At 41.0% G+C, this 26,056-nt stretch overlaps 1 protein-coding gene across 16 annotated transcripts in view; it reads left to right on the forward strand.

The window, feature by feature from the left end:
- Positions 1–26,056, forward strand: part of TNRC6A (trinucleotide repeat containing adaptor 6A) — a 213,092-nt gene that overhangs the window by 109,014 nt on the left and 78,022 nt on the right. For 8 of the 16 annotated variants that reach the window (XM_054533658.1, XM_054533661.1, XM_054533660.1 and 5 more), the window contains exon 1: positions 6,744–24,253. The exons of 2 other annotated variants lie outside the window; for them this stretch is intronic. In XM_054533658.1, coding sequence (XP_054389633.1) covers positions 24,168–24,253 — 86 coding nt within the window. In that variant the 5' untranslated portion in view covers positions 6,744–24,167. 6 more of the 16 variants (XM_024233423.3, XM_063717214.1, XM_063717215.1 and 3 more) reach the window with 3 other exon arrangements.

Raw genomic sequence — 26,056 nt, forward strand, 5'->3', positions numbered from 1 at the left:
CAGAGCAAGACTCTGTCAAAAAAAAAAAAAAAAAAAAAGTCAGTGGCTAGGAGTTGTGGATGCTGGACAGAGTTAATTCCACAAAATGAGGAATTCCTCCCTCACTGGACATTCACATAGGTAAAAGGGATGTTTATAATTATCTGAATACCTAATTGTTTTGTTGTTCCATTTTAATTATTGCAAAATTTCCAGTAATGCAATATCACATAAATTGAGAGAGAACTGTTTTCTATTTGTTCAGAACTTGACTGAGAGTTGTTCTCCATTCCAGAAAAATTACGTCTCCAACATAACTACAGTTCTTGATGTGTGAGTAATTAATTCATCACTGCTGTGACTATTTATAGTAGTGATAGTACACATAGGTGTCAAGACGTAGCTACCCCACTGCATCTTGTAGTGTAGACCATTTCCAAATATTTACATAATGAAAGACATTTTATTTTATTATGGTTATTTTTATTTCTCTTCTATATCAGAGATGTCAATATGTATGTATTGTGAAATTATGTCTTAGGTAAATTAAGACATAATTATCCATGATTATCATGTTGGGATAGAAAGAGGTGGTGTTACAAAACATTTGTTATCAAAAGGGGTGTAGGATCTAATATGGTTAAGAAAAACAGTTCTGTAACGTAGCAGGCTCTGGAAGCAAATCACTTGAATGTTTGTTTGTTTGTTTGTTTGATCATTTACTATTTTAATATGATATTGAGCAAGTTAATTACCCCCATCTGCAAAGTGGGGATAATATTTCTACCTCGCATGGCTATGTGAAAGCAACAATTAATAATTAATTAATATTTGTGAAGCACTTAGAACAGAGCCTGACTGGCATATATTAACTTTCAAATACATTTTAGTTAAATAAGATAAATACACTTGGCTGTGCATGGTGGCTCACACCTGTAATCCCAGCACTTTGGGAGGCCGAGGCAGGTGCATCACCTGAGCTCAGGAGTTCGAGACCAGCCTGGGCAACATGGTGAAACCCCATCTCTACAAAAAATACAAAAAGTAGCCAGGTGCAGTGGCTTGCGGCTGTGGTCCCAGTTACTTGAGGCTGAGGTGGGAGGATCACTTGAGCCCAGGAGGTGGAGGTTGCAGTGAGCCGAGATCATGCCACCGCACTCCAGCTGGGGCAACAGAGCAAGACCTTGTTAAAATAAATAAATAAATAAATAAATAAATAAATTCTCTCCAGGAACTCATATCCACGTTCATGTTTATACATTACTGTGAAAAAATTTTAAAATTTAAAAATATTATGCATGAGCCTTGCCTAAAAAAATACTTATATATCTCACAATGGTATGTGGTAAAGCCTTGGGAGGAAAACAAAATCTTTTCTTTCAAGTACATAACTTCCAAAGTATTAGGCTCATCATTTGCCCTTCTCAGTAAGAGAAGGAGGAGAAGTTAGAGAACATCTATGTCCTGATAACTTCAAAAGCCACAGGAACACAGACAAATGGAGAAAAAGGGCTTATTTAAAATTAAATTTGTACAGCCTGTTTCTCTTTACAGGACCTTGTTTCTGGTTCCATTCCTAATGGATTGATGCAAGTAAAATGAAAATGACAACACTAGCATGTTCATTTATTTATTTATTGAGAAAAGGTCTCACTCTGTTACCCAGACTGGAGTGCAGTAGCATTATCTTGGCTTACTGCAACCTACCCCCCACCCCAGGCTCAAGTGATCCTCCCACCTCAGCCTCCTGAGTAGCTGGGATTACAGATGCACACCACCACACCTGGCTAATTTTTGTATTTCTAGTGGAGATGGGGTTTTGCCATGCTGCCCAGGCTAATCTCGAACTCCTGAGCTCCAGCAATCCATTTGCCTCGGTCTGGCAGATTTAAAGCCAAATACAATATGAAGCCTGTTTCCCTCCGCACTGATAACCCACAATTGTAACCATAAATGTAACCCTCCGGCCTGAGACCCCTCCTTTCCCCCTCCCCAGCTCCTCTCTCCATTCTCAGGTGAAGCTTTACATTTTCAAAGAAACGTTCTTTGTTGCACAGTCAATGTTGTGTTCCTTTGTTTTACACTTTCTTAGAGCAACATTCCTATCCTTCTGTGCACTTGCCATAGTTTGTAATTATACAGTTTTTGTTTGCTTAAGAAAAAAAAGAAAAATCAGCCAGGCACAGTGGCTCATGCCTATAATCCCAGCCCTTTGGGAGGCCGAGGCGGGTGAATCACTTGAGGTCAGGACTTCGAGACCAGCCTGGCCAACATGGTGAAACCCCATCTCTACTAAAAATACAAAAATTAGCTGGGTGTAGTGGCACACGTCTGTAATCCTAGCTGCTGGAGAGGCTGAAGCAAGGGAATCGCTTGAACCCAGGAGGCAGAGGTTGCAGTGAGCCCAGATCATGCCACTGCACTCCAGCCTGGGTGACGGAGCGAGACTATGTCTAAAAAAAAAAAAAAAAAACAAATCTGTCTGTCTTGCTAGACTTAATCCACCATAGTAGTTCCTCACAAGAACCGGAGAAGCCAGTCCTAGCACAGTGCCTGGCACACAGTAGGTGCTCAATAAATATTGTGTGAGTGAATTGTCATTTTGACATTCAGGGGTACACAGGTGAGACAATGGTTAAGGTTTAAATTTGAGAGTCATCTGCATTCAGAGAGTACTTAAATACAAGAGAATAAATGAGATTACCTATCCTAAAGAGAAAGTAGAGAAGGGGGAAGAACAGAAGTCTGGAACAAAGCCTTGGGAGTGGGGAGATCTCCAACATTTATTTGATATAAAACAGAAGATGTTAGCAAAAGATATAAAAAAAAAATGGCTAGAGAGGTAAAAAGAACTCCAGAAGAATATACTGTCAAGATGGCCTAGCAAAGAGATTCTCTTAAGAAGGAGGGAGTGTTAGGTTGTGGCAAATGTAGCTAAGAAGTAAATCAAGATGAGGACAGACATGTTTCCATTGAGTTTGGCACCCTCAAAGTCACTTGCGACCTTCATAAGAGCAGTTTGGAGGAGGGATGGGGATATCAGGTTAAAGAGAGCTGGGACAAGGAGGAAAGCCAGTGGAAGGTGCTTGTGTTGAACACTTTCCCAAGAAAGCATTGCTGGGAACGAGAGCAGAAAAATGGAGCTGGAGAGGAATGACGCATCAAGGGAGTTTTGGACTTTTTGCTTTTTAATGAAAGTTACTAGAGTTTGTGTGGTGATGGGAAATATTCAGTAGAGAATGATTATTTAGTAAAAAGAAAAGATAGTAACAGGAAAAGATCCCTTAGAGGGTCCCACATAAGGAATCAGTGCTGATCTTATATTGTCATTTTTCTTCGATGTATGCACCAAGTTTAAGTAAGAGATAATTTAAAAGTGACCAGCATGACCTCGTATAGAACACTCTACATTGCAGCCGAGGAGGGCTCAGATGGGATGTCCAATTACTGTCAACAAACCTTCTGGAAATCACATCATTTTTTTTTTCCCCAAGGTGGAGTTTCACTCTTGTTGCCCAGGCTAGAGTGCAATGGCATGATCTCGGCTCACTGCAACCTCTGCCTCCTGGGTTCAAGCGATTCTCCTGCCTCAGCCTCCTGATTAGCTGGGATTACAGGCATGCGCCACTATGCCTGGCTAATTTTTTATTTTTAGTAGAGGCCGGGTTTCATCATGTTGGCCAGGTTGGTCTCAAACTCCTGACCTCAGATGATCCGCCCACTTCGGCCTCCCAAAGTGCTGGGATTACAGGCATGAGCCACCGTGCCTGGCCAAGAAATCATACCTTATTAGCTCCTCTGGAGCTGGGAATTAGTTCCAGGCTTTCTCAACCTTGGTGCTATGGGCATTTTGGTTCAGATACTCCAGTGTTGTAGTGGACTGTCCTACGCATCGTAGAATATTTAGCAGAATCCTTGGTCTGTAGCTATCAGATACCAATCAGTAGCATCCAGTGTGACAACCAAAAAGTTCATTGCTAAATGTCCCCAGTGGTAGGGATGGGGGCAACATTGTCCCAATTAAGAATCACTGAGTTATTAAAACCCAAAAAAGTCTAATAAAAAAAAATCAGCCAATCTTAACAGCTGTGCAAATGTTGATAAATATGACTGTTTTCATTGCCTTATGTTGTTGTGAAAAATTATTCCTAAACCTGGTATGAAAGCATATTGTGCCATACGTATATGTTCATATTTTTAAACTCCTAACGAAATACCGTAGTAACTTTTTAAACATTTTAAGTAGAAAGGATTATGAAAGAAAAACAAATATGTGTGTAGGTAAGTGAACCTCAGGGATGATAGTAGGAAAAGGAAAGTCACTAGCATTTATTCGGTGCCCACTACGTTTTATATTTTGTAAACCTGATTTTTTTTTTCAAAAAAGTGTTTTTTATATGCTCATCGCAAAAAAGAAAAAAACAGATACACTAAAAGAAGAAAATGAAAGAAGTCACAATCAGTTAACGTTTTGGTGCATATGTTTCATGACTTTCTGTGCATTCATTCACTAGCTTAACCTATCAGAGAGGACACGAACCCAACATGTCTAGGGAAGTTTTGTTTGTTTTTAACGGGAGAGATTCAAGCATGTTGTAAAGCCAGTTGAAGCTGGGCGCGGTGGCTCACGCCTGTAATCCCAACACCTTGGGAGGCCGAGGCGGGCGTTCACCTGAGGTCAGGAGTTCAAGACCAGCCTGGCCAACATGACGAAACCCCGTCATTACTAAAAATACAAAAATAGCTGGGCGCAGTGGTGCGCGTCTGTAATCCCAGCTACTCGGGAGACTAAGGCAGGAGAATTGCTTGAACCCGGGAGGCGGAGGTTGCGGTGAACGGAGATCGCGCCACTGCACTCCAGCCTGGGAGACAGAGCGAGACTCTGCCTAAAAATAATAATAATATAATTTAAAAAATTAAAAAAAATAAAGCCAGTTGAAGGACTTAGGTTAGAAAAAGGAGAATGGGATGATCCACAGAGTGGGGTTTCTGAGAAAGTAAAGGTTATAGATTTTAAGCACAGAGGAGGAATTATCTTTAAATTAGAAGAAAAAGCATGATGAGAGGTTGGAAAGAACACACGCAAGTGAAAATATGTATCTTACTGTATCTACATGTATGTGTATTGTTGTATCTACCTGCAGATATATATGTCTTATTGTATCTACATGTAGGTATGTATGTATACTTTTAATGTACACATATGCATCTGTGTCTACATATATACATATCTTAGTCTATCTACATGTATGTATCTTACTGTGTCTACACTAAGATGTTTCTTATTGTGTGAGCTACGTTGGAACCTGCTTTTTCATTTATTCTATTGCAACCATTTCCCCCATGCCGGGATTATTCCTCCACATCATTTTTACAGTGTCCTAATACATGCCAGTAACTGTTTTTGAAGCCATCTAGCAGCGCTGGACATTTTGGCTGTTTGCAATTTTTCACCATCATCAATACCACAGCTTAGTATCTCGATGGTGAAATATTTGCAGATACCCAGAATTATTTCCTGAGCAGAAAATCCGTGCAGGCGGAACTGCTGAGTCAAAGGTCGGTGGATAAAAATCGCTTTTAAGCCTCACAACCCGCCTCAGGTATGCATTCTTTACCTGAGGAGGAACAGAGAAGCAGAGAGGTTAAATAACTGGCCCAAGGTCAAAAATAATTAGAAGTGGCTGAATTCAAAAGCCGCGCGGGCTCATCAGACTGCGTTTGGGGTAAAATTTGCGTTTTAGGCAATTTTTTTTTTTTTTGGCGTGTGTCAGTGGGGGAGGGGCCGGGCGGCGGGTAGGAAACTTGTGTCGCAGCAAAGAAGGAGGAGGGGAGGGACTCCCCTCCTCGATCAGACCGGAGCCGGCCGCAGCGAAAAAGGTTGGGCTCGGGGCTCCGCAGGCCCCCCCAGCCACTCCGCTGGGCGCCTCGGAGGCTGTGACCTCCACGGAGGTCCGGCCGGGTGCAGCGTGACACGCCGGGGCGGTTGCCAAGGACCTGCCCAGTCTGCGGGTCCAGTTGCTAGGGCCTCCATCTTGGGGGCCAGTGGCCGTGGCGCCCCCGGAAGGGGTTGCCGAGTGGGGCATTCACTTCCGGTCTGGGGCCTGCGGCGGCGGCGGTGTCGGCGGCGGCGGCGGCGGCGGCGGCGGCGGCAGCGGGTCGGTGTAGAAAATGGCGCTGGTGCAGCGGCTCGGGCCTCTCCCCGCGGCGCTGCGGAGGGCTTGAGGCTCGCGAGCCTCCTTCGCCGCGCCCCACTTGCTCGTGCACTTTACACACATGAGGTGAGCGGAACAAGGGCCTCCCTCCAGGCGGGAGGAGCCGCAGGCGCTGCCGCAGGGCCCGCAACCGCGGCGGCGGCGGCGGCGGCGGCGGCGGCAGAGGCGGCGGCGCCGGGCGTCCCCGAGACTTCGGGCCTCGGCGGGAGGGCGCAGGCTGCGTTGCTGCGGAGGCCGGGCGGGCGGCCCGGGGGAGCTTCGCTGCGCCGCGCCGCGCCGCGCCGCGGGGGCCGGGCCGGGGTTGCGCCTCGCCCGCGTCGCGGGACCGCAGTCCGGGCTGCAGCTCCGCAGCTTTGTGAGTCCCCCTCCCCCCGTCCTCTCCCCTCCCCCATCCGGTCCCGGCGCGAGCCTCTGCCGCAGCAGCTCCGTTTTCACGCGCATCTCGTTTTTGTGTGTGTGTTTTTGTTTTGTTTTTGTTTTTGTTTTTTGTTTCAGAGAATTGGAAGCTAAAGCTACCAAAGACGTAGAAAGAAATCTTAGCAGGTAAGATGGGCGAGCTTTCCATCTCCCGCCCCACGATAATCGTATATTTCTACTCCGATTCGCCCTTTCTGGGTTAAGAAGTTCCCCCGTGACATTTTCTTCCGCACCCGGAGAGCAGACATTCGGGAGAAACGACTTGGGGGAATACTGGAGGGATTGCGGGGAGATGCGTAATTACGCGTGTGTTTCTTTCTTTAAAAAAAAAAAAAAAAAGCGCAAAGCAATTCTTGTAAACTTAGTTAAAGCATTCTCACCCTTTTAGAATTTAATTAGGGGACTTGTGCATTAATTACTATTGTAAATGGTTGCAGGCATTGTGTGACTCATGATTGAGGCGGCCCTTATGGCGGGCTGTCAAACTGTTTTGGCTTCCCCGTTATTACTTTGTAGCTCAAATTGTTGCTTTTATAAAAAGATACTATGTGTTCGCATTTCCCCCCACCCCCCCATACATTGTAGTCAGGCGGATTCTGTTGCATTGGAAACAGTTTTGTCCTTGAACTTTACCAAGCATGAGCTGCGTTTTGTTTTCCTTTGAAACTCCATTTCTGTCCATGTTCGGTGTGTGCTCTTTTTATCAGCTGGTAAAATAATTAAAAATCTTTTCTCCAGAAGAGGTTATCGTTCCTGTTGGGCCCTGCTGCTTTTGCATCACCGCGAAGGGAGAATTTTTTTTTGTTTTTTTAAACGATGTCTTTATGGAATGGAAATATTTAGCTTCATTGAGCTGTAATTGCTTAAGCATCAAGGAATTGTACTGTATTTAACTCCTTTTCACATTCATTTTCTTTCCTACCGTCTTTTCCTTTTTTATTCACCTTTTTCTTTTGCATCATATTGGGACACTCAGGAAAACTTAGCCAATTAACCAAATCCGTGAAAGCTTTATTTTTTTCTTTGTTTTCACTTGTTGAAAATAAAATAAAATTTCTCCTATCTCAGATTTTAACGTAGTCTGCTCTTGACGATTGCGGGTTTTAGGTTTACGTTGGGGGTTTTTAACACTCACATTTCAAATCGTCTGAATATTTTGCACCGTGTAGAATTGTTCCAAATCGCTGGCCTATTGAGTTTCATACGATACTAATCTGTTCAGGTGATCGTTAAAGAATGTGTTCAGATTGTGAAGGATAGGCATCATTGGTTTACCCAGTAAGGGATTCTCTGTTACTCAAAATAATTATGGGATCATTTAAAGGAAATTAAGTCTGACATCACTGACTATTTGTGGTATATTTACATAAATTTTGTCAAAATCTAGTAAGGAAATGTTAAGATATGAAACCATTAAGGAAAACAGGTTGAGCCATTAAGGTGTAATATCAGCAGAACAGATCTTAGAGGTCTGTTTCTCCTTCCGTTTTTGTTTTGTCAGGTAACTATATCAGTATAATTCCTATGAAGGTGATCTAGTACTTAATTAAAAATTGTCTGTGCCACAGGTATAATTTTAATATTAGGTAGAACTCGAGTCTCTGGGTTGACTATCAGAGTTTGAATTCTAGCTCTGCTACTTGCAATATGACCTTGACTCTTGGCAAGTCACTTAGCCTCTCTGTCCGATCTATAAAACGAGCGGCGTGGGCCAGCCAGTTGCTGAGGTCCGTTAGGCCCTTTGGGTTACATAAAAAGGAGTAAAGTGCTGTCCGTGTTCACAGAGGGCATGTACAGTCTAGTAGAAAGACTATCATAAATGCATAAATAACAGTAGTACTAGGTAGATGACGTGGGAATCAAAAGATGCCATCCCATTCATGTGCTTGAGAATATTCAGTTGGTCAGAAGGCATGAAAGGAAAAACAAATATCAAAGAGATTGTAAGGCAATGTGTACTAAGGATCCAATGAGAGGGGAGCATTTCTTGCAGGTTAAAAGTGTTCTGAGGAAGGAGAGAGGTGATTAGTTGGGCAGATGCTTCCTTCATCTCCATCTCTAGCTGTGTTTCCCTTTTCACAAAAAAGAATGTATCTGTCTTTACCCATTAGTGCTCTCCCCAAGAAATCAAGGCATTGTATTCATTGAGTAACCATTTTTTGAGCATTTTCGATATTTCAACTGTGGGACTGGGCACTAAGCCAGGGAAGAATGTAAGTAGTTAAATTTATTGATTGCTTACTATGTGCCTGACACACTTTTCCTGAGATTTTACATGGACTCATCTGATCCTTGAAAAACCCTGTGAGGTAGGTAGTATTATTATCTCCGTTTTACAGATGAAGAATTTGATGTATAAAGAGGTTAAGTAACTTGGAGGAGACCATATCACTGGTAATTGGAGTAACTTTTTAGGCTTTGAACTTGAAAAATTTGAAAATTTCTTCTGGTAGGCAGAACCCACAGATGCATGCAATACTTCTAGATCAGTTTTTTAATCTGGGCACTTGACATTTTGGACCAGATAATTTATTATTGTGAGGGTTGTTCTGTGCATCACAGGATGTTCAGCATCCGCAGTAGCACTCCCTGTCCAGTTGTGACAATCAAAAATGCTTCCAGATATTGCTAGATGTCCCTGGGAGTGGTGCAGAATCAACCCTGGATGAGAACCACTGCTCCAGATCTTCATTAGGAATTGTAACGTGAAAGCCTCCAAACTTTTAGATGTTGGGTTAATTTAAACATCTTTTGGCCGAGTGCTGTGGCTCACACCTACAATCCCAGCACTTTGGGAGGCCAAGGTGGGTGGATTGCTTGAGGTCAGCAGTTCGAGACCAGCCTGGCCAACATAGTGAAACCCCATTTTTACTAAAAATACAAAAATTAATTGGGCGTGGTGGCATGCGCCTGTATTCCCAGCTACCCGGGAGGCTGAGGCAGGAGAATCACTTGAACCCTGGGGGCGGAGAGCCGAGATTGTGCCACTGCACTCCAGCCTACTTGACAGAGTGAAACTCTGTGTGAAAAAAGAAAAAAAAAATCTTTTAATAACATGGAAGCCTAGACCTCAATTTGGAAGCTCTCTAGATCCTCAATTTGGAAGCTCTGGTTTCTGAATGTCAGAGATGTGTTGCCATTCTCCTTTTCCTCTGCTAAGCTGCAAATCCTCAAGACAGTGTGCCTGGTAGCCAGTGCCAGTTAAACAACATTGGCACAAGAAATAAATTTAGTTTACTGTCATAGGTAAACTGTCTTTTAAAATTCACAGTTGGCCATTAAAATTGTCACATTATGTTAGTATCATGGGAGCCATAGTATCTACGTGAGGGCGATTACCATTAGAACTGAACTTTGAAGAATGGAATCAGTTTTGAAAGGCAGATAAAAGGGCATTGTAAGAACAACAACAGAAGTAAGGACACAAAAATCCAGAAAGTACAGGAGATTTTGATATTGCAGTGGGTAGTTGAGGTTATATAAGGTATTTGTAGCAAACTGGTTGAGGCCAGATATAGAGGTTCTTGAATGTCAGGTTGAAGAACTTGTGCATAAATTTTTAGGTATAGGAGCTATTGCATGCTTTTTGTTGGGTACTGATGTGATAGAATAATCTTCTGGTCTGGGATTACTAACCAGGTGTATTTATGGGAGAAAACTAGCAATCTAGGCAAGAAGCAATGGAGGCCTGAATTGAAGTGGTGGCAAAAAGAGGTGAGTGAGGCTGGACCCAGTGGCTAACGCCTGTAATCCCAGCATTCTGGGAGGCCAAGGCAGGAGGATTGAGCCCAGGAGTTTGAGACCAGCCTGTGCAACATGGTAAGACTGCCTCTACAAAAGAATTTGTAAAAATTAGCTGGGTGTGGTGGTGTGCACCTGTAGTCCCAGCTACTTGGAAGGCTGAGGTGGGAGGTTTGCTTGAGCCCAGCAGTTTGAGGCTTCAGTGAGCTGTTTGTGCCACTGCATTCCAGCCTGGGAAACAGAGTGAAACCCTGTCTCAAAGCAAAAAGAGAGAGAAAGGAAAAAGAAGATGAGTGGATAAGATACTGAGGAAGTAAGAATCTGGGATTTGACAGCTGATTAGGTGTCAGAGGAGTCAAAAATACATAGGAATCTTCATTGTGGGTGAATGAGAGTTTGACCCAACCTCTGAACAGAACAGAAGTCAGAGCAGAAGTAGGAGGCTGGGGAGAGAAGATGCTAAGTTACATTTTGCAGTTGTAAAAAAAAAAAATCTGCCAGTACTGGTCTAGACCAGTAGAACTCAATTGGTCTAGTCTGAAAAAATATTTTGGAGGCCAGAATCATAGAATCATTGAATATTTAGAGCTGGACTATGACTTTAGATAGAGATCAGCCAGCATTCTGACTTCTTCATTTCTCAAGTGAGAAAGCTGTGGTTGAAACAGATTCAGTAACTTACGCAAGTTTATATTCTCTATCAAGTGACACAGCTGGGATTTAAACAGGCCTTTTGACTCTTAATTCTAGTATTCTTCCCATTGTGCAGTATTTTATTTTATATTGCACAATAGATAAAATATAATTTTGGTTTCTCCTTTTTTATTCTAAAAGAGTAAAAGCAGTTATCTCAATATGTTATGTTCATTCTAGTGATGACTTTACTGTCATGTACTAAATGTGTTTTGTTTAAAGTAGAAGTTAACGTCACATTATACTGATTTGTCCCCCCATAAACCAACTGTATGTCATCATATAACAAAAGTCGTTAAAGGTGCTATATACCATATAATGTTGCATCTAAACTGGGACACTTGTCTGAGATGCTTTTGCCTGGGACAAATGCTATATTAGAAATGACCAGGACTGGCCAGGTGCAGTGACTCACACGGGTAATCCCAGCACTTTGGGAGACTGAGGCACGTGGATCATTTGAGGTCAGGAATTCAAGACCAGCTTGGCCACCATGGTGAGACCCTGCCTCTACTAAAAATACAAAAATTAGCTGGGTGTTATGGCATGTGCCTGTAATCCCAGCTACTTGGGAGGCTGAGGCAGGAGAATCTGAACCTGGGAGGTGGAGGTTGCAGTGAGCTGAGATTGTGCCACTGTGCTCCAGCCTGGGCAACAGAGTGAAACTCTGTTTCAAAAGAAAGAAAAGAAGTGACTAGGACAGCAGGAGTAAAATCCCAAGGCATTAGGTCTCCGTAGCTAAGGTGGATCCCACTCATGCAATTCATCAACCTTTGTCTGAAAAAAAAAAATCTGATTTTGTTAAGCTTTTCTTTTGCTTTGCTGTGATATGGTTTGCAGGCAAGCACATGCATATTGCTATAGGTTGGTGTGAAAGTTAATGGTGGTTTTTGCTCATTTTTAATGTACCAACCCAGTACGCTTTTTTTCCAGCTTAATTTGGCAATTAGGTGGTAAATCACTTGATAGAATAAATTAATCACAAACTGTAAGCTTAATTTAAAAATGTGTAACAACCCTCTATGGAAAATTTGAATATAAACATCAAAAGAATACCATTCTGTAAGCTCTTTTGATTTTTGGCATCTGAAATGTCTGAAAGTATAAATTGCAAAACATCTTTACAATTTTAATGACAACTGCAAAAGTATTGCCCATGATTGGAAAGACCAAAATGGTATGCGTTATATGTATTCTGTTCAGACTGATGCATGATAAGTCTCTCACTGAAAAAACAGAAATCCCTATCTCATTTAAAAATTTTAAAAAATCGGCCAGGCACAGTGGCTCATGCCTGTAATCCCAGCACTTTGGGAGGCCGAGGTGGGCAGATCACTGGAGGTCGGGAGTTCGACACCAGCCTGACCAACATGGTGAAACCCCCATCTTTACTAAAAATACCAAAATTAGCCTGGCGTGGTGGCACATGCCTGTAATCCCAGCTACTTGGGAGGGTGAGGGAGGAGAATCACTTGAACCTGGGAGGCAAGGGTTGCAGTGAGCCGAAACTGCGCCATTGCACTCCAGCCTAGCCTGAGCACAAAAGCAAAACTCTGTCTCAAATAAATAAATAGTCAATCATTCTAACCTTAAGCAAAATTGGAAAAATGTTGCAACGAATACCTGTATCTCTTTACCTAGTTTTAGTGATTATTAATATTTTGCCACATTTGTTCTATCGTAACATTGCACACCAAAGTATGGCAGTAGTTATCTCACAGAATAAGGGCATTCTACCTGACAGCAATCAAATGCTCACCCACAGGAAGTTTAACTTTATAATACTGTCTGGTCCCTATTCAGATTTTCCCAATTTTCTCAATTTTTTTTAAAGTTATATTTGTTCTTTCACTTAATTCCTGTATCCTGGGTTGCATTTAGTTGTGTCTGAAGTTTCTCTTACGTTAGGAGCATTTTCCTGCCCTTTTCTGCTTCTCTCTTGACAATGACATTTTGGAATAGTCCAGTCTAGTTGTTTTTGCAGACTGAAATTTGCATTTTTTGGGTCTTGTCTGTATGATTAGGTTCAGGTTGACCCTTTCTGGCAGGAGTATCCCATAGGTGATGATGTGTTTGTCTTCAGTATTCCCTCCCCACAGCATTTTGAAGTAAATTAACTGAAAGGTTATCCAGTACTCTTACTTCTGCACTGACTTGGTGTTTCTTTCATTTTAGGAAATGCCAAACAATTGGTTTAAACTGAGATGTAATTTTAAATATTTGAGGTTACAGTAATTACAGGTCTTTGTATTTAAATCGATCGGCCATAATGATTACTGCTTTTATGAAGATTTATGCTGAAGGTAGCTCCCTTACTGTGGGACATAAAAGTTGCTTGTTTTCAGCTTTGACCAGTGATGAACTGATAACCTTGGTAGGAAAATGAAACATTGGGGCTGGGCTTGTAATACGCTTTCTTAAAAGAATGCCCCATTGAAATTAGAGTGGCACGGTGCTACCAGACCAAGGGTTCTCATCTCGATGCCACAGAGGGACCACAGGTGTTATGAAGTGGTTTGCAAAATTGAATGTATGCTAAAATAAAATAATAAAAATAAAAAAAAAACCCACAACAAAAGCAGATATGGTCCTTAGTGCTCATTAGATCTCAAAGGGTCATTACTCCTCAAAGATTAAGAAACTGCTTCTTTATGAGGAGGTTGTCAGAGGAGCTGAATAGTATCAATAAGAGGAAGATGTTTGAGATTCAAAAGGAAGTAATGTTCGACTAAGGCATAGCTTCTTTCCATCTTAAAAAAAAGCCACCCATGAAAATAAATATAGTTTAAATTTCCTATTTAAGATGTCTTATTTTAAAAATGATTTGCATACTCTGTGTGTTTGAGTTGGCTATGAAGGAGAAATCCTAGCATTTCCACTCTTGTAACTAGGGAAAAGCATTTTGAATTTTTAGCAGTAGTATATTATGTGATGATGACTCAGCTGACTTCCCTTTTCAAATGGAATGTTCAAAACAGATTGAAACCTGGTTGAGGAATTTTATACTTTGAACCTTACAAGATATTTTCTGCAAACAGTGACTGGATTTTGTATAATAACAAACAAGATTAAGCCAACTCAGTTGTTTTGCTGTTCTTATTAGTGGTTTTCAGTCAGGGAGCACTTATTGAGCAGTTTGCTGCAATAATATTGAATATTTTTAGAGTTATGACGTCTCCGTTTTGTTGACTTTGGTCCATTCTTTCTCCCATTCTTTTGAAGTTTCCCTAAAACACGTGTGCACAGACGGGAGAGAGTGGTAGTTAAGTATGTGCTGATTTTAAATGTCCTTTTAAATATCATTTATTCCTTGATAATTGACTGTATAACTGATGTAGGAGAAATATGTTTTATATGTTATTCCACTTGTGAATCTCTTTGCAATGTGAGGCATATAGTGAAAATCTTACAAAGATAGGGTCATAAAATGTGCATTCTCTACACTGCTGCAGGTTAATCGTCCTCGAGCCACATTTCTGAGGCCTGTCAGTCACTCTTTCTGAGAAACCTTTGTTGGCTCCTCCCCAGTGACTCTGGAATTAAAGCCCAGACTCTTGATTTTTGCTCAGCTTATCAGTTTAGCACTATCCCTTCCACCTTTTGCCCTGTCCCTAACTTTTCCTTCTCTGAATGTACCTTTCAGTTTCTCTCAACTTTTAAATAACAGCTTTATTCAGATAAAATTCCCATATGATAAAATTCACCCTTTTAAAATCCACAAAGTATATGATTTAATGGTTTTTAGTATATTCACAGAGTTGTGCAGTCAGCACCACCATCTAATTCTAGAATTTTCACCCCTTCACCCAAAAACCCCATAATAGCAGCCACTCCCCATTTGTCCCTTCCACCCAGCCTCTGGCAACCACTAATCTACTTTCTGTTATAACTCTATGGATTTACCTATTTTCGTTTAAGTGGAATCATACTGTATGATTCTTTTGTACCTGACTTGTCTTATTTAGTGTAGTGTTTTCAAGGTTCATCCATCACGTCACATATATCCTTTATTCCTTTTTATGGGCAAATAAATTTCATTGTATGGTTATTGCGCATTTTGTTTGTCCGTTCATCAGTTAATGGGCATTTGGGCTGTTTTTACTTTGGGGCTATTATGAATAATATTGCTATGAACATTCATGTACAAATGTTTGTGTGGACATATGTTTTCAATTCTATTGGTTATATACCTGGGGTGGAATTGCTGGGTCATATGATAACTCTTTAACTTTTTGTTTGTGTTGTTTTGTTTTGTTTTTGAGATGGACTCCCTCTGTTGCCCAGGCTGAAGTTCAGTGGCGCAATCTCCACTCACTGCAACCTCCCACCTCCCAGGCTCAAGCCATCCTCCCACCTCTGCCTCCCAGATAGCTGGGACTGCAGGTGCATGCCACCACACCTGGCTAATTTTTTGTGTATTTTGTAGAGATAGGGTTTCACTGTGTTGCTCAGGCTCTATTTAACTTTTTGAGGAACTGCCAGACTGTTTGCAAAGCAGCTGCACAGTTCTACATTCTCATCAGCCATGTATGGAGGCACTAGTTTCTCCACATCCTTTCCATTGCCAGCATTTGTTAGGGTTCTTGTTTCTGATTTTAGCTATCCTAATGGATGTAAAGTGGTATCTCATTATGGTTTTGATTTACATTTTCCTAATGGCTAATGATGATTAGCATCTTTTCATGTCCTTATTGGCCATTCGTATATCTGATCTGAGAAGCGGCCATTCAGATTCTTCTCCCATCTTTAAATTAGGTGATATTTTTTGTCATTGAAGAAGGTCTTTATATAGCTTAGATACAAGTCCCTTATTAGATATATGATTTACAGGTATTTTTTCCTATTTTGTGGCTTTTCTTTTCACTTTTTTTTTTGAGACGGAGTCTCGCTCTGTCACCCAGGCTGGAGTGCAGTGGCATGATCTCAGCTCACTGCAAACTCCACCTGCCAGGTTCAAGCGTTTCTCCTCCCTCAGCCTCCTGAGTAGCTGGGATTACAAGTACCCGCTACCACGCCCAACTAATTTTTGTATTTTTAATAGAGACAGAATTTCACCATGTTGGCCAGGCCAGCCTTGAACTCCTGACCTCAAATGATCCACCCGCCTCTGCCTCCCACAGTGCTAGGATTACAGACATGAGCCACCGCGTGCAGCCTCTTTTCACTTTCTTGATGAAGTCCCTTGAAGCACAAAAATTTAAAATTTTGTAAATCTAGTTTACCAGTATTTTTTTCTGTTACTTGTGTTGTTGGCAACAAATCCAAGATCACAAAGATTTACTTGTATTCTAATAATTTTATAGTTTTAGTTCTTAACGTTTAGTTCTGTAATTCATTTTGAATTAAGTTTTGCGTATGGCATGAGGGCTCCAATGTCATTCTCGTTACGTAACTATCCAGTTATTCCAGCTTCATTTGTTGAAAAGACTTTCATCTTGGCACCCTGTTGAAGGTCACTTGATCATAAAATGAAGAATTATTTCTGGACTCTTAATTCTATTCTGTTGATACTATGTGTTCATCATTATGCCACTTCCACACTGTCTTGATTACTTCAGCTTTGTTGTAATAAGTTTGGAATCAGTATGAGCCTTCCTTCAAGATTGCATTGGCTGGATAACCAGAGACTAATTATTAAAAAAAAAAAATTTTAAAGATTGCATTGACTATTCTGGTTGCATTTCTATGTGAATTTTTGGATCAGCTTGTCAATTTCAGCAAAAAGGCAGCTGAGATTTTGATAGGAACAGTATTGAATATGTAGGCCAGTGTGGACAGTATTGCATTTTATAATATTAAGTCTTCCAGTTCACAAACATGGAATCTTTTTCTATTTATTTAGGTCTTTAATTGTTTTCAAGGATGTTGTGTAGTTTTCAGTGTGTAATTGTGCTTCTTTTGTGGAATTTATTCCTTAAACTTTTTGATGCTATTGTAGGTGGAATTGTTTTCTTGATTTACTTTTTGGGTTGTCCACTGCTACTGTATAGAAATACAGTAGTTTTTTTAAAAGTTTTTTAAAAATTGTGAAACACGTAAAATTTACCATCTTATCCATTTTAAATGATGTAGTTTGGTGGCATTAAGTCCATTCACATTGTTGTGCAGCCATCACCACCATCCATCTCTGCAACTCTTCATCTTGTAAAATGGAAACTCTGTACCCGTTAAATCATAACTCCCTATTGTCTTCAGCTCTTGGCAGCCACCATTCCATCTTCTGTCTCTGTGCATTTGATTATTCTAGATACCTCATTAGTGGAGTCATAGAGTGTCCTTTTGTGACTGGCTTATTTCACTTAGCATAGTGTCCTCAAGATTTGTCCATATTGTAGCGTGTGTCAGCCAATTGATTTTTGTATGTTGATACTGTGTTCTGTAGCTGTGCTGAAAATGTTCATTAGTTCCAGTAGTCTTTATGTATATGGATTCATTAGGACTTTCTGTGTACAAGAGCCTGTCATCTGTGAATAGATAGTTTTACATCTTCTTTTCCAATTTTGGTGCATGCTCACTCACACATGCACTCTCTTTTTTCTGACTGGAACCTCCAGCTCAATGTTGAATAGGAAGTGGCAAGATCAGACATCCTTGTCTTGTTCCTAATCTTGAGGAAAAGTATGCAGTCTTTATCATTATGTATGTTGTGAACTGTGGGCCTTTATCCGGTTAAGGAAGTTTTCTTTTATTCCTATTTTGAGTGTTTTTGTCTTGTAAAAGGATACTGGGTTTTGTCAGATGCTTTTTCTGTGTCTCTTGATATCATCATGTAGCTTTGTCCTTCATTCTGTTAACATGGTATATTTCGTTGATTTTCATGTTAAACCAACCTTGCATTCCTGGGATAAATCCACTTTGTGTAGTCCTGTTTGTTTGTTGCTAGATTTGGTTTGTTAGTCTTTTGTTGAGGAGTTTTATGTTTGTATTCATAAGGGTTATTGGCCTATAGATTTATCTTTTGATACCTTGGTTCTCTTTTGGTACCTGGTACCTGATTTGCTCTAGTTTGCAATCCGGGACCTTTAGGTGTTGGTATTGCGTCCACCTAATTCTGCATTGTACAATAATAATTGTTTTTATGTATTCAGTTTTATTTTCTACTGTATGCACTTCCTCCTTTGGTTGCAACCTTCTTTGCATCCTAACCTTAGCTTAGTGCAGTGCTTTGTGCCTAGTCTCTCATGGCTAGCAATTAGTGTACACTTTTTACATTTTATTTATTTATTTTTTTGGGGACATGGTCTTTCTCTGTTGCCTAGGCTGGAATACAGTGGCGTGATCATGGCTCACTGTAGCATTGAATTCTTGGGCTCAGGTGATCCTCGTGCTTCAGCCTCCTGAGTAGCTGGGACTACAGGCATGTGCCACTGTACCTGGCTAATTTTTTAATTTTTGTAGAGACAGGGTCTTGCTATGTTGCCCAGGTTTGTCTCAAACTCCTGGCCTCGAGTGATCCTACCACCTTGGCCTTCCAAAGCAGTGGGATTACAGGTGTAAGCCACCACACCTAGTCCCACTGTACACTTTTTACGTGCATCTGTTAAGTACTTCATCTGCATTACCCAATTAAATCTTCACAACCACCCATTGAGGGAGGTACAATTTGAGACATCTCATAAATTAGATGATGAAGGCTTCAGAGAAATAAAATAAATTGCTTAAGGTTACACACGTAGATGGTGGAACTGAGGTTTAAGACCACTTCTATTTGACATTTGGACCTAGGGGTCTTCACTGCATGCTATGCTGCCTAGGAAATGCTTGTTCGAATAGATTGGAATTGAACTGGTCCTTAAAAGAGAAGTAACATATGGATAAGAGTAAGAATTAAGAGTGCATTTTTGGCAGTGGTGTTGGGGTTACAGTGTTAGTAAAGGCAAGGAAGCAGGAATTGGAATCTAATTAGAGTGCCCAGTGACAGGGAGTATTGTACAAGTAGGACTGTTTTTTGTCCCCAGAGCAGTAATTAGTCCTATTTGGAAGAGTGAGATTAACATCTAAAATAATTAGAAAATGTCTGGGTGCAGTGGCTCACGCCTCTAATCCCAGCACTTTAGGAGGCCGAGACAGGTGAATCACCTGACGTCAGGAGTTTGAGACCAGCCTGTCCAACATGGTGAAATCCTGTCTCTACTAAAAATACAAAAATTAGCTGGGTGTGGTGGCAGGTACCCGTAGTCCCAGCTGCTCAGGAGTATTGTACAAGTAGGCAGGAGAATCACTTGAACCGGAGAGGCGGAGGTGGCAGTGAGCCGAGATCGAGCCATTGCACTCCAGCCTGGGTGACAGAGCAAGATGCTGTCTCAAATAAAATAAAATAATTAGAAAATGAGTATTGTTTAATTAGAGGTCAAGGATGAAGTTTGTTTGGATTGGAAAGAATCATGAAGGAACTAGTAATTAAGCCTTAAAAGAAGAGTAGGATTTGGGTGGGTAGATGTAGCAAACTGAGTTTTGGGTCAGCCTTACCACAGCCTTGTACCATCTGACAAGTCATTAGGACTTTCTGATCCTCAATTTCTTTAACTGTCAAAGGGGAATAATATCAGTGCTATGTTCCAGGGTTGTGAGTTCAAAATGGGTAATATCTCAGAGTACTTTGTAAATCGTAGGTGTTTCTGTCCTTATGGTGGAGTATCTATTGTTCTCTAAGTTTCTAAACTCAGTAACTTTCCTCAATCCGAGCTTTTAATTAATTTATTATTATTATTTTTGAGAAAGGGCTTTATTCTGTCACCCAGGCTGGAGTGCAGTGTGGAATGATCTTAGCTCACTGTGCGACCTCTGCTTCCCTGGCTCAAGTGATCTTCCTGCCTCATCCTCTTGAGTAATTGGGACTACAGGCATGCATTACCACACCCAGTTAATTTTTATATATTTGTAGATTATATAAAATCTACAAATATGTATTATATATGGGTTTTGCCATGTTGCCCAGGCTGGTCTCAAACTCCTGGGCCCAAGCAATCTGCCTTGGCCTCCCAAAGTGCTAGAATTGTGGCATGAGCCACCGTGCCCTGCAGAGCTTTTTATTTTGAATAAATTTCTGATGTAGAGAAATGCAAGAATAGAACAAAGAACTTCTAATATCCTTAACCCTTAATCCTCAAATATTAACATTTAATCACATTTACTTTATTCCCTCTTTTTTTATACATACTATTTTTTACCATTTAAGAGTAACTTACAGACATGATATCCCTTTACTCCTAAACACTTAGTCAAAGATATTTTCTTGGTAACTACAGTACCATTATGAAAATGGGCAAGTAACATTGGCACAGTCTTAATAGCAGATCTACAGATCTTACTCAGATTTTGCCAGTTGTCTCAATAATTCCCTTTAGAGCCAAACAAAATCTATTTTTTCCTGGTCAGGTCTTCAATCCAAGATCACAAGTAGCACTTAGTTTTCATGTTTGTTTAGTTGCCTGCATTCTGGAAGTTTCTTAGTTTCTGTTCTTCAGGACCTTGATATTTTTAAAGAATACAGGCTAGTTACTTTGTAGAATGTCCCTCAGTCTGTATTTGTCCGATATTTCCTTATGACCTGATCAGGTTATGCAGTTTTGGCAGGAATAGTACAGAACTGATGTGGTGTTCTCAGTACATCATGTCAGGAGATGCCTGATATCCTTTTATCCCATTATTGGTGATGATTAACTTCAACTGCTTGGGTAAGGTGGTCTCTGTCGGGTTTCATCACTGCAAAGTTAGTATTTTTCCCTTTGTAATTAATAACACTATTGTTGGGAGATACTTTGGGAGTACGTAAATGTCTTGGTTCTCATCAGTGTGCTTGCCTTAACCAGTAGGGCCAAGTAGTAATTTTAAAGTCAACCATTCTTCTTACATTAGTTGATATTTTACTGTAAGATTTGGTACTTCTCTCCATTCACTCACTCAGTCATTCATTCATATCAGTATGGACCCATGGGTTCTTATTTTGTTCAGTTGTTTGTAATTTTTTATTAGCATAATTTATCGCTCAAATTATGGTGCTAGTGGAAGCCCCTTTCAAGCTCAACTTCCCACTTTTTGAGATCCATACTGTCATCTGGATCCTTACTGCTACCTGTTTGTATGCTATTCTCCTTCCTTCCTAAGGGGAAGACATGCCAGCTAAAGCTAAGCTAAGAAATATACAGCATTGCTGCCACTCTGTCTGTTGTCCTCTTTTGTCCTCATCCTCTGTCACAAATATATATTTTTTATTAATTTGTATGTGTACATGTCTCCAGAATTTCTTTATGCACATATAAGGACATGTAAATATATATATATATATTCATATCCCTCCCAACACAAAAAGATAGCACACTGAGCCTTAGATTTTGATTTTTCCAGTTAACTTTAAGCCTTCCTGATCCTTTCACATCAGGGTGTAGAGGAGACCTTTGTTTTGCAGCTGCATAATATTCCATTTTATGGATATATCCATTTTATTTAACTACTGTATTTGCAGATAATTGTCAGTTATTGTAAATAGCATGTTCCCCACCCTTCAATACGATGATCCCTTTCCACTTCCAGATAACTATTAGTTGTCCTTACTTTAAAAAATATGCAAAACTTCATTTTATCCTATTCTCTTCATTTTACAGCTGAAGCTTTTGAAAAACCAGTCCAAATCTCCAACTTCCTTACCTATTTTTGCTCCAGTTCAGTTTTCATCTCTACTGTCTGGTGAATTCTATAGTTTTGAAGGTTGCTAGTGACTTCCTGTTGTGTAGTGCTAGACAGGTTTTGGTGATTAATTTAGGTAGGGGATAAAAATGAGAAAAGGAATGGGGGGTGGCAATCAAATGGGAAAAGAGGAAGACTGGAAGGAAATAGAAGAAGGTGGGATCTGCACGGGAGAAAGTAGGAGAACAGAATGTTTTTTGGCAGAAGATGTGAAGTGTATTTTTATTTCTAGCTTGTAACATACAGCTGGCTTCTATGTGAGGATGAGCTGGCTTGTGGTGTGTTGCTGACTGATAGGCTAGTTGGGCCTTCAGGAAAGTTGCTTCCTGTTTTCTGTCTCCTAAAGCAAAATAGAGACACCTGACCCCTTGTCCCATTATTGTCATTTCTCCCTCTGTCACCCAGGGTGGCATGCAGTGGCACAATCATAGCTCACTGCAGCCTCCAACTCCTAGGCTCAGTTGATTCTTGGGCCTCAGCCTCCCACATAGCTGAGACTACAGGTATGCCCACCACCCCCAGCTAATTGTTAGGATATTTTGAGTTATCTCAGATTTATTCTTTGCTTGCGTTTTTCACTGCCACCATGGTAGTTTGGGGAACTACACATTCACTTAGATTTTCACAAGTCTTTTCACCCCTGTTTTTGCCAACTTATTGCCTATTCTTACCCAACATTTTCCCTCCCTTTTTCAATTCCAGTCAGTGCTGGTCCCTGCAATTGTCATGCTGACAAGTCTCCATACTTCGCTTGTGCCCACACCTTTCTGTGCTCCTAAAAAATCTTGCCTCTTTTGCAAGAGCCAGATCAACTTCTTACTGCTCCGTAAAGCCTTCCACAGTTGAAACAGCTCTTATACCTGTCTTATTTCACTAATCTTGCTTACAACCTGTACCAAATGTTTGCTTGTTTTCTTATTTCAGATGTGTTCAGTTGTTTCTACAAAATTGTAGGAATTTTTTTCCTATAAAAAAAATCATGTTTCCTAGCTGAGTACAGTGGCTCACCCCTGTAATCCCAGTACTTTGGTAGGCCGAGGTAGGAGGATTGCTTGAGCCCAGGAGTTTGAGACTAGCACCACCTCACTCCAGCTCGGGGCAACAGAGTGAGACTTCGTCTGTAAATAAATGAATAAGAAGTTTAGTGCTTGAGGTTTCTATTGGGAGCTGGTTCTGTACACTATGGAAATCTACCACCCGCCCCACTTTAAAATTACTGCGTAGTATTCCTTGGTGTGATTACAGGATGATTTAACTTTTCCCTATTGATTGGTTTTTGGTTATGATTTTATGCTGCGGTGTCTATCTTTGTACGGTTCCTTTTTCAGAGGCTTAGATTTGAATTGATGGATCATAAGATAGTGACATTTAAAAATTCGTTGTGAATAGATACTTCCAGATTGCTCACCAGAAGCTTAGTGCTAGTCCATACATACTTCCAATAGCAAGTACAAGAGTACCCTTCAGAAGGGATTAATTTTAATGATATTCAGGGCTGGGAATGTAGGAAAAATTGACCATCAAGTGTCAGGAAGCGCAAGAGTAGGAAGGGGCATTCTAGCCCCGAGGTGTACCCTGCTGCCTTGATAGGCCCTTTAAATAGAGACAGACTGTCACTATGTTGCCCATTCTGTTCTCAAACTCCTGGCCTCCCAGACTGCTGGGATTACAGGCCTGAGCCACCATACCCGGCCAGAAACGCATTCTTGAACGGTATGAGTAAATCATTTGTAGTGGCTACTGGAAGATACAGGCAAAATTTGAAGCTTAGCTTGATTTGTTGTGTGGAATGTACCATCCTAATCTTGATCTATTTGTTTTTTCAGATCGAGATATTGCATTTCCCCTAGTCAATGTATGAAATCAACTTTAAAATACAATTTACATACAGTAAAATTCAAACGTTGAGTGTGTAGGTGAATGATTTGACAAATGTATACACCCTTGTAATTACCACTCCAAGCAAGTTAGAAAACATTTCCATTTTCCTTGAAAGTTCCCTCAGTGGCATTGACTTCTACAGGCCACCTCAAAGGCTTTATACATGAGATGCAGGGCATAAGTCAAGTTCTGATAAAAGGGGAGTCTGGTTTTTACAGACAACGAGGTAGATTCATAGAACTTACAGATGTGAGGTATCCTGCAAAGTAGCCTTCAGGGCATGGATGATTGCTAACTGGAGTGTTGTCTTGGTGGCAGGTGCATCAAACAGGGTGGCCCGCTTAGGCCTTTCAAATCCATCAGTCTTTGCTCCTCTTGATGGTTGTGGTAAATGATACAGTCAGATGTCTTAAATGAGTCTGTATGAACATTTAACTGCTGGAAGCTGACGTGTTTGGGCACAGGTGTTGTTGTTGTTGTTTTGGTTTTTTTTTTTTTTCAGTTGGCTTTCTCTGAAGGAGGAGATACGGGAAAAAGCATGACTGGTTGGCTGTGATGATGGTGTTGAAGAACAAAACTTACTCCCCTCTGTGCTTACAGTATCGGCTGATGTTGTATATTTCCTTGAGAAGAAATGTCTGGTACATCTTTTAAGTACTAAGGGGGATATTTTTGGCCAGGAAAACACTTGCTAGTAACCTCATCAGAAAGTCTTGAAAATGAAGTTTGAGAAAGGAGAAAATACTCCAGATAGAGACCATTACATGGAGTAAAATTATAGTGACATATAAGATCAGAAAAGGACATGTCTGTAATTCACAGCAGAACATGAAGAACAAATGCTGAAGGTGCTAGATGTTTCTGAATAAGCACCTGTGATATTTTGACACAAGAAGGGTAAAGACAGCCTTTTGGGTGCCACTGAGGACTGGTGAGTTGGATTCATGGCTAAGCAATTGAGTGCTTACTAGATAAGCTTTGTGCTAAGTAAGCAGTCCTAATTCTTATAAAAATATTAAGACATTGACATGTATGGTCATTTGCCCCCAGTTTTTTCATGAAGAAACAGGCTGAAGAAGATTAAGTATTTTTAACTAGTAATCAGCTTTTAATCTTGACTTCTGCATGTCTCAGGGTAGGTAACGTGACAGTGGTGTAACCTAGTTGCCGATGTTCACTGATTTGACTCTGCTGCTCTCATGTGCTGTGGCTTTCTTGCTCCTTGACTTCCCTGGGATTGTGAGTGAGCTTGTTCAGTCTTACCACCTCCTGCACACAGAATTCAAGAGAGAGTGAGTCATGGCCACAGTTGGCAGGAGTCTGTTATGTTACTCCATTAGCCACATGACACTTCTGCTTGTAACAAAATGACAGCGAAATATAGCAACAGTTATCATACTCTTCTTCCAGTTATCCTTTTAGCTGATTTTAGTAGTCCTATACTTAACTTTACTAAGTTTTTATCAATTGTGCATAATGTCATTCATTTCATTTTTCAGTGTCTGCATCTCCTCTCAGTCTGTTCCATCAGCAAAGCCAACTTAAATTTTGTTTAATTTCATTGCAGTGCACCTATAGCAACCCCTTCCAGTTTCTTAGGCACTTGTCTATCTTTCTCCTTTTATCTTCTTCAACATCCCTACTGCCATATGCATTCCAGCCTTGATAAATAATGTGCAGCTTCCAAAATGTCTAGTTCGTATCTCCAAACCTCTCCTTGTCTGCCTGATAGTCCTTTTTTTTTGAGACAGAGTCTTGCTCTGTCGCCCAGGCTGGCGTGCAGTGGCGCCATCTCAGCTCACTGCAAGCTCCACCTCGCAGGTTCACACCATTCTCCTGCCTCAGCCTCCCGAGTAGCTGGGACTACAGGTGCCCGCCACCATGCCCCTGCCTGATATTCTTAGTGTCCCCTCTGGAAAGCTTCCTCAGGGCAGAGTTAGGTATTTTCATTTTGTGTGATGCTTTTCTTTGAGTAACTGGTGATTTTGGTTGTTGGTATTATGCATGAAGGTTTTAGGGTCTAGACTTTAGGGTGATGACTATAGGTAGCTGGAGTGAGTTTCTTCCGCCTTTGCAAAGGTTTCTTTGCCCAGTAGACTCCTTCCCTGAATGGGAAGGCTGATCTGTGTGAAGGGTGTTGATTGGCAAGCTTTACTTTACAGTGTGATGGAGGGAGTGGCAGCAGCCTCCAGTAAGATGGGCTTTATTCTGGGACAACCAAACCCATTCAAGCACCTATCAGACTCCTGTGGAAGGTTTTGTTTCTTTAGAGAGTATTTCTTTGGCTTTAGGCTGCATTTAGAAGCAGCTACTATCTGTGGCCATGTAGGCATCTGGATGGGAAGTGGGTGGGAGGGGTTGAGTAGCTATGGCTTTTCTATTCCTTAGGCAGTCTTTTTGCCTCATGCTCTCTTGCTCTGGTCTTCTGGAACCCTCTCTAGAGC

Source organism: Pongo abelii, chromosome 18 (assembly GCF_028885655.2).
Source record: "Pongo abelii isolate AG06213 chromosome 18, NHGRI_mPonAbe1-v2.0_pri, whole genome shotgun sequence".
In the NCBI taxonomy this organism is placed as follows: Eukaryota; Metazoa; Chordata; class Mammalia; order Primates; family Hominidae; genus Pongo; species Pongo abelii.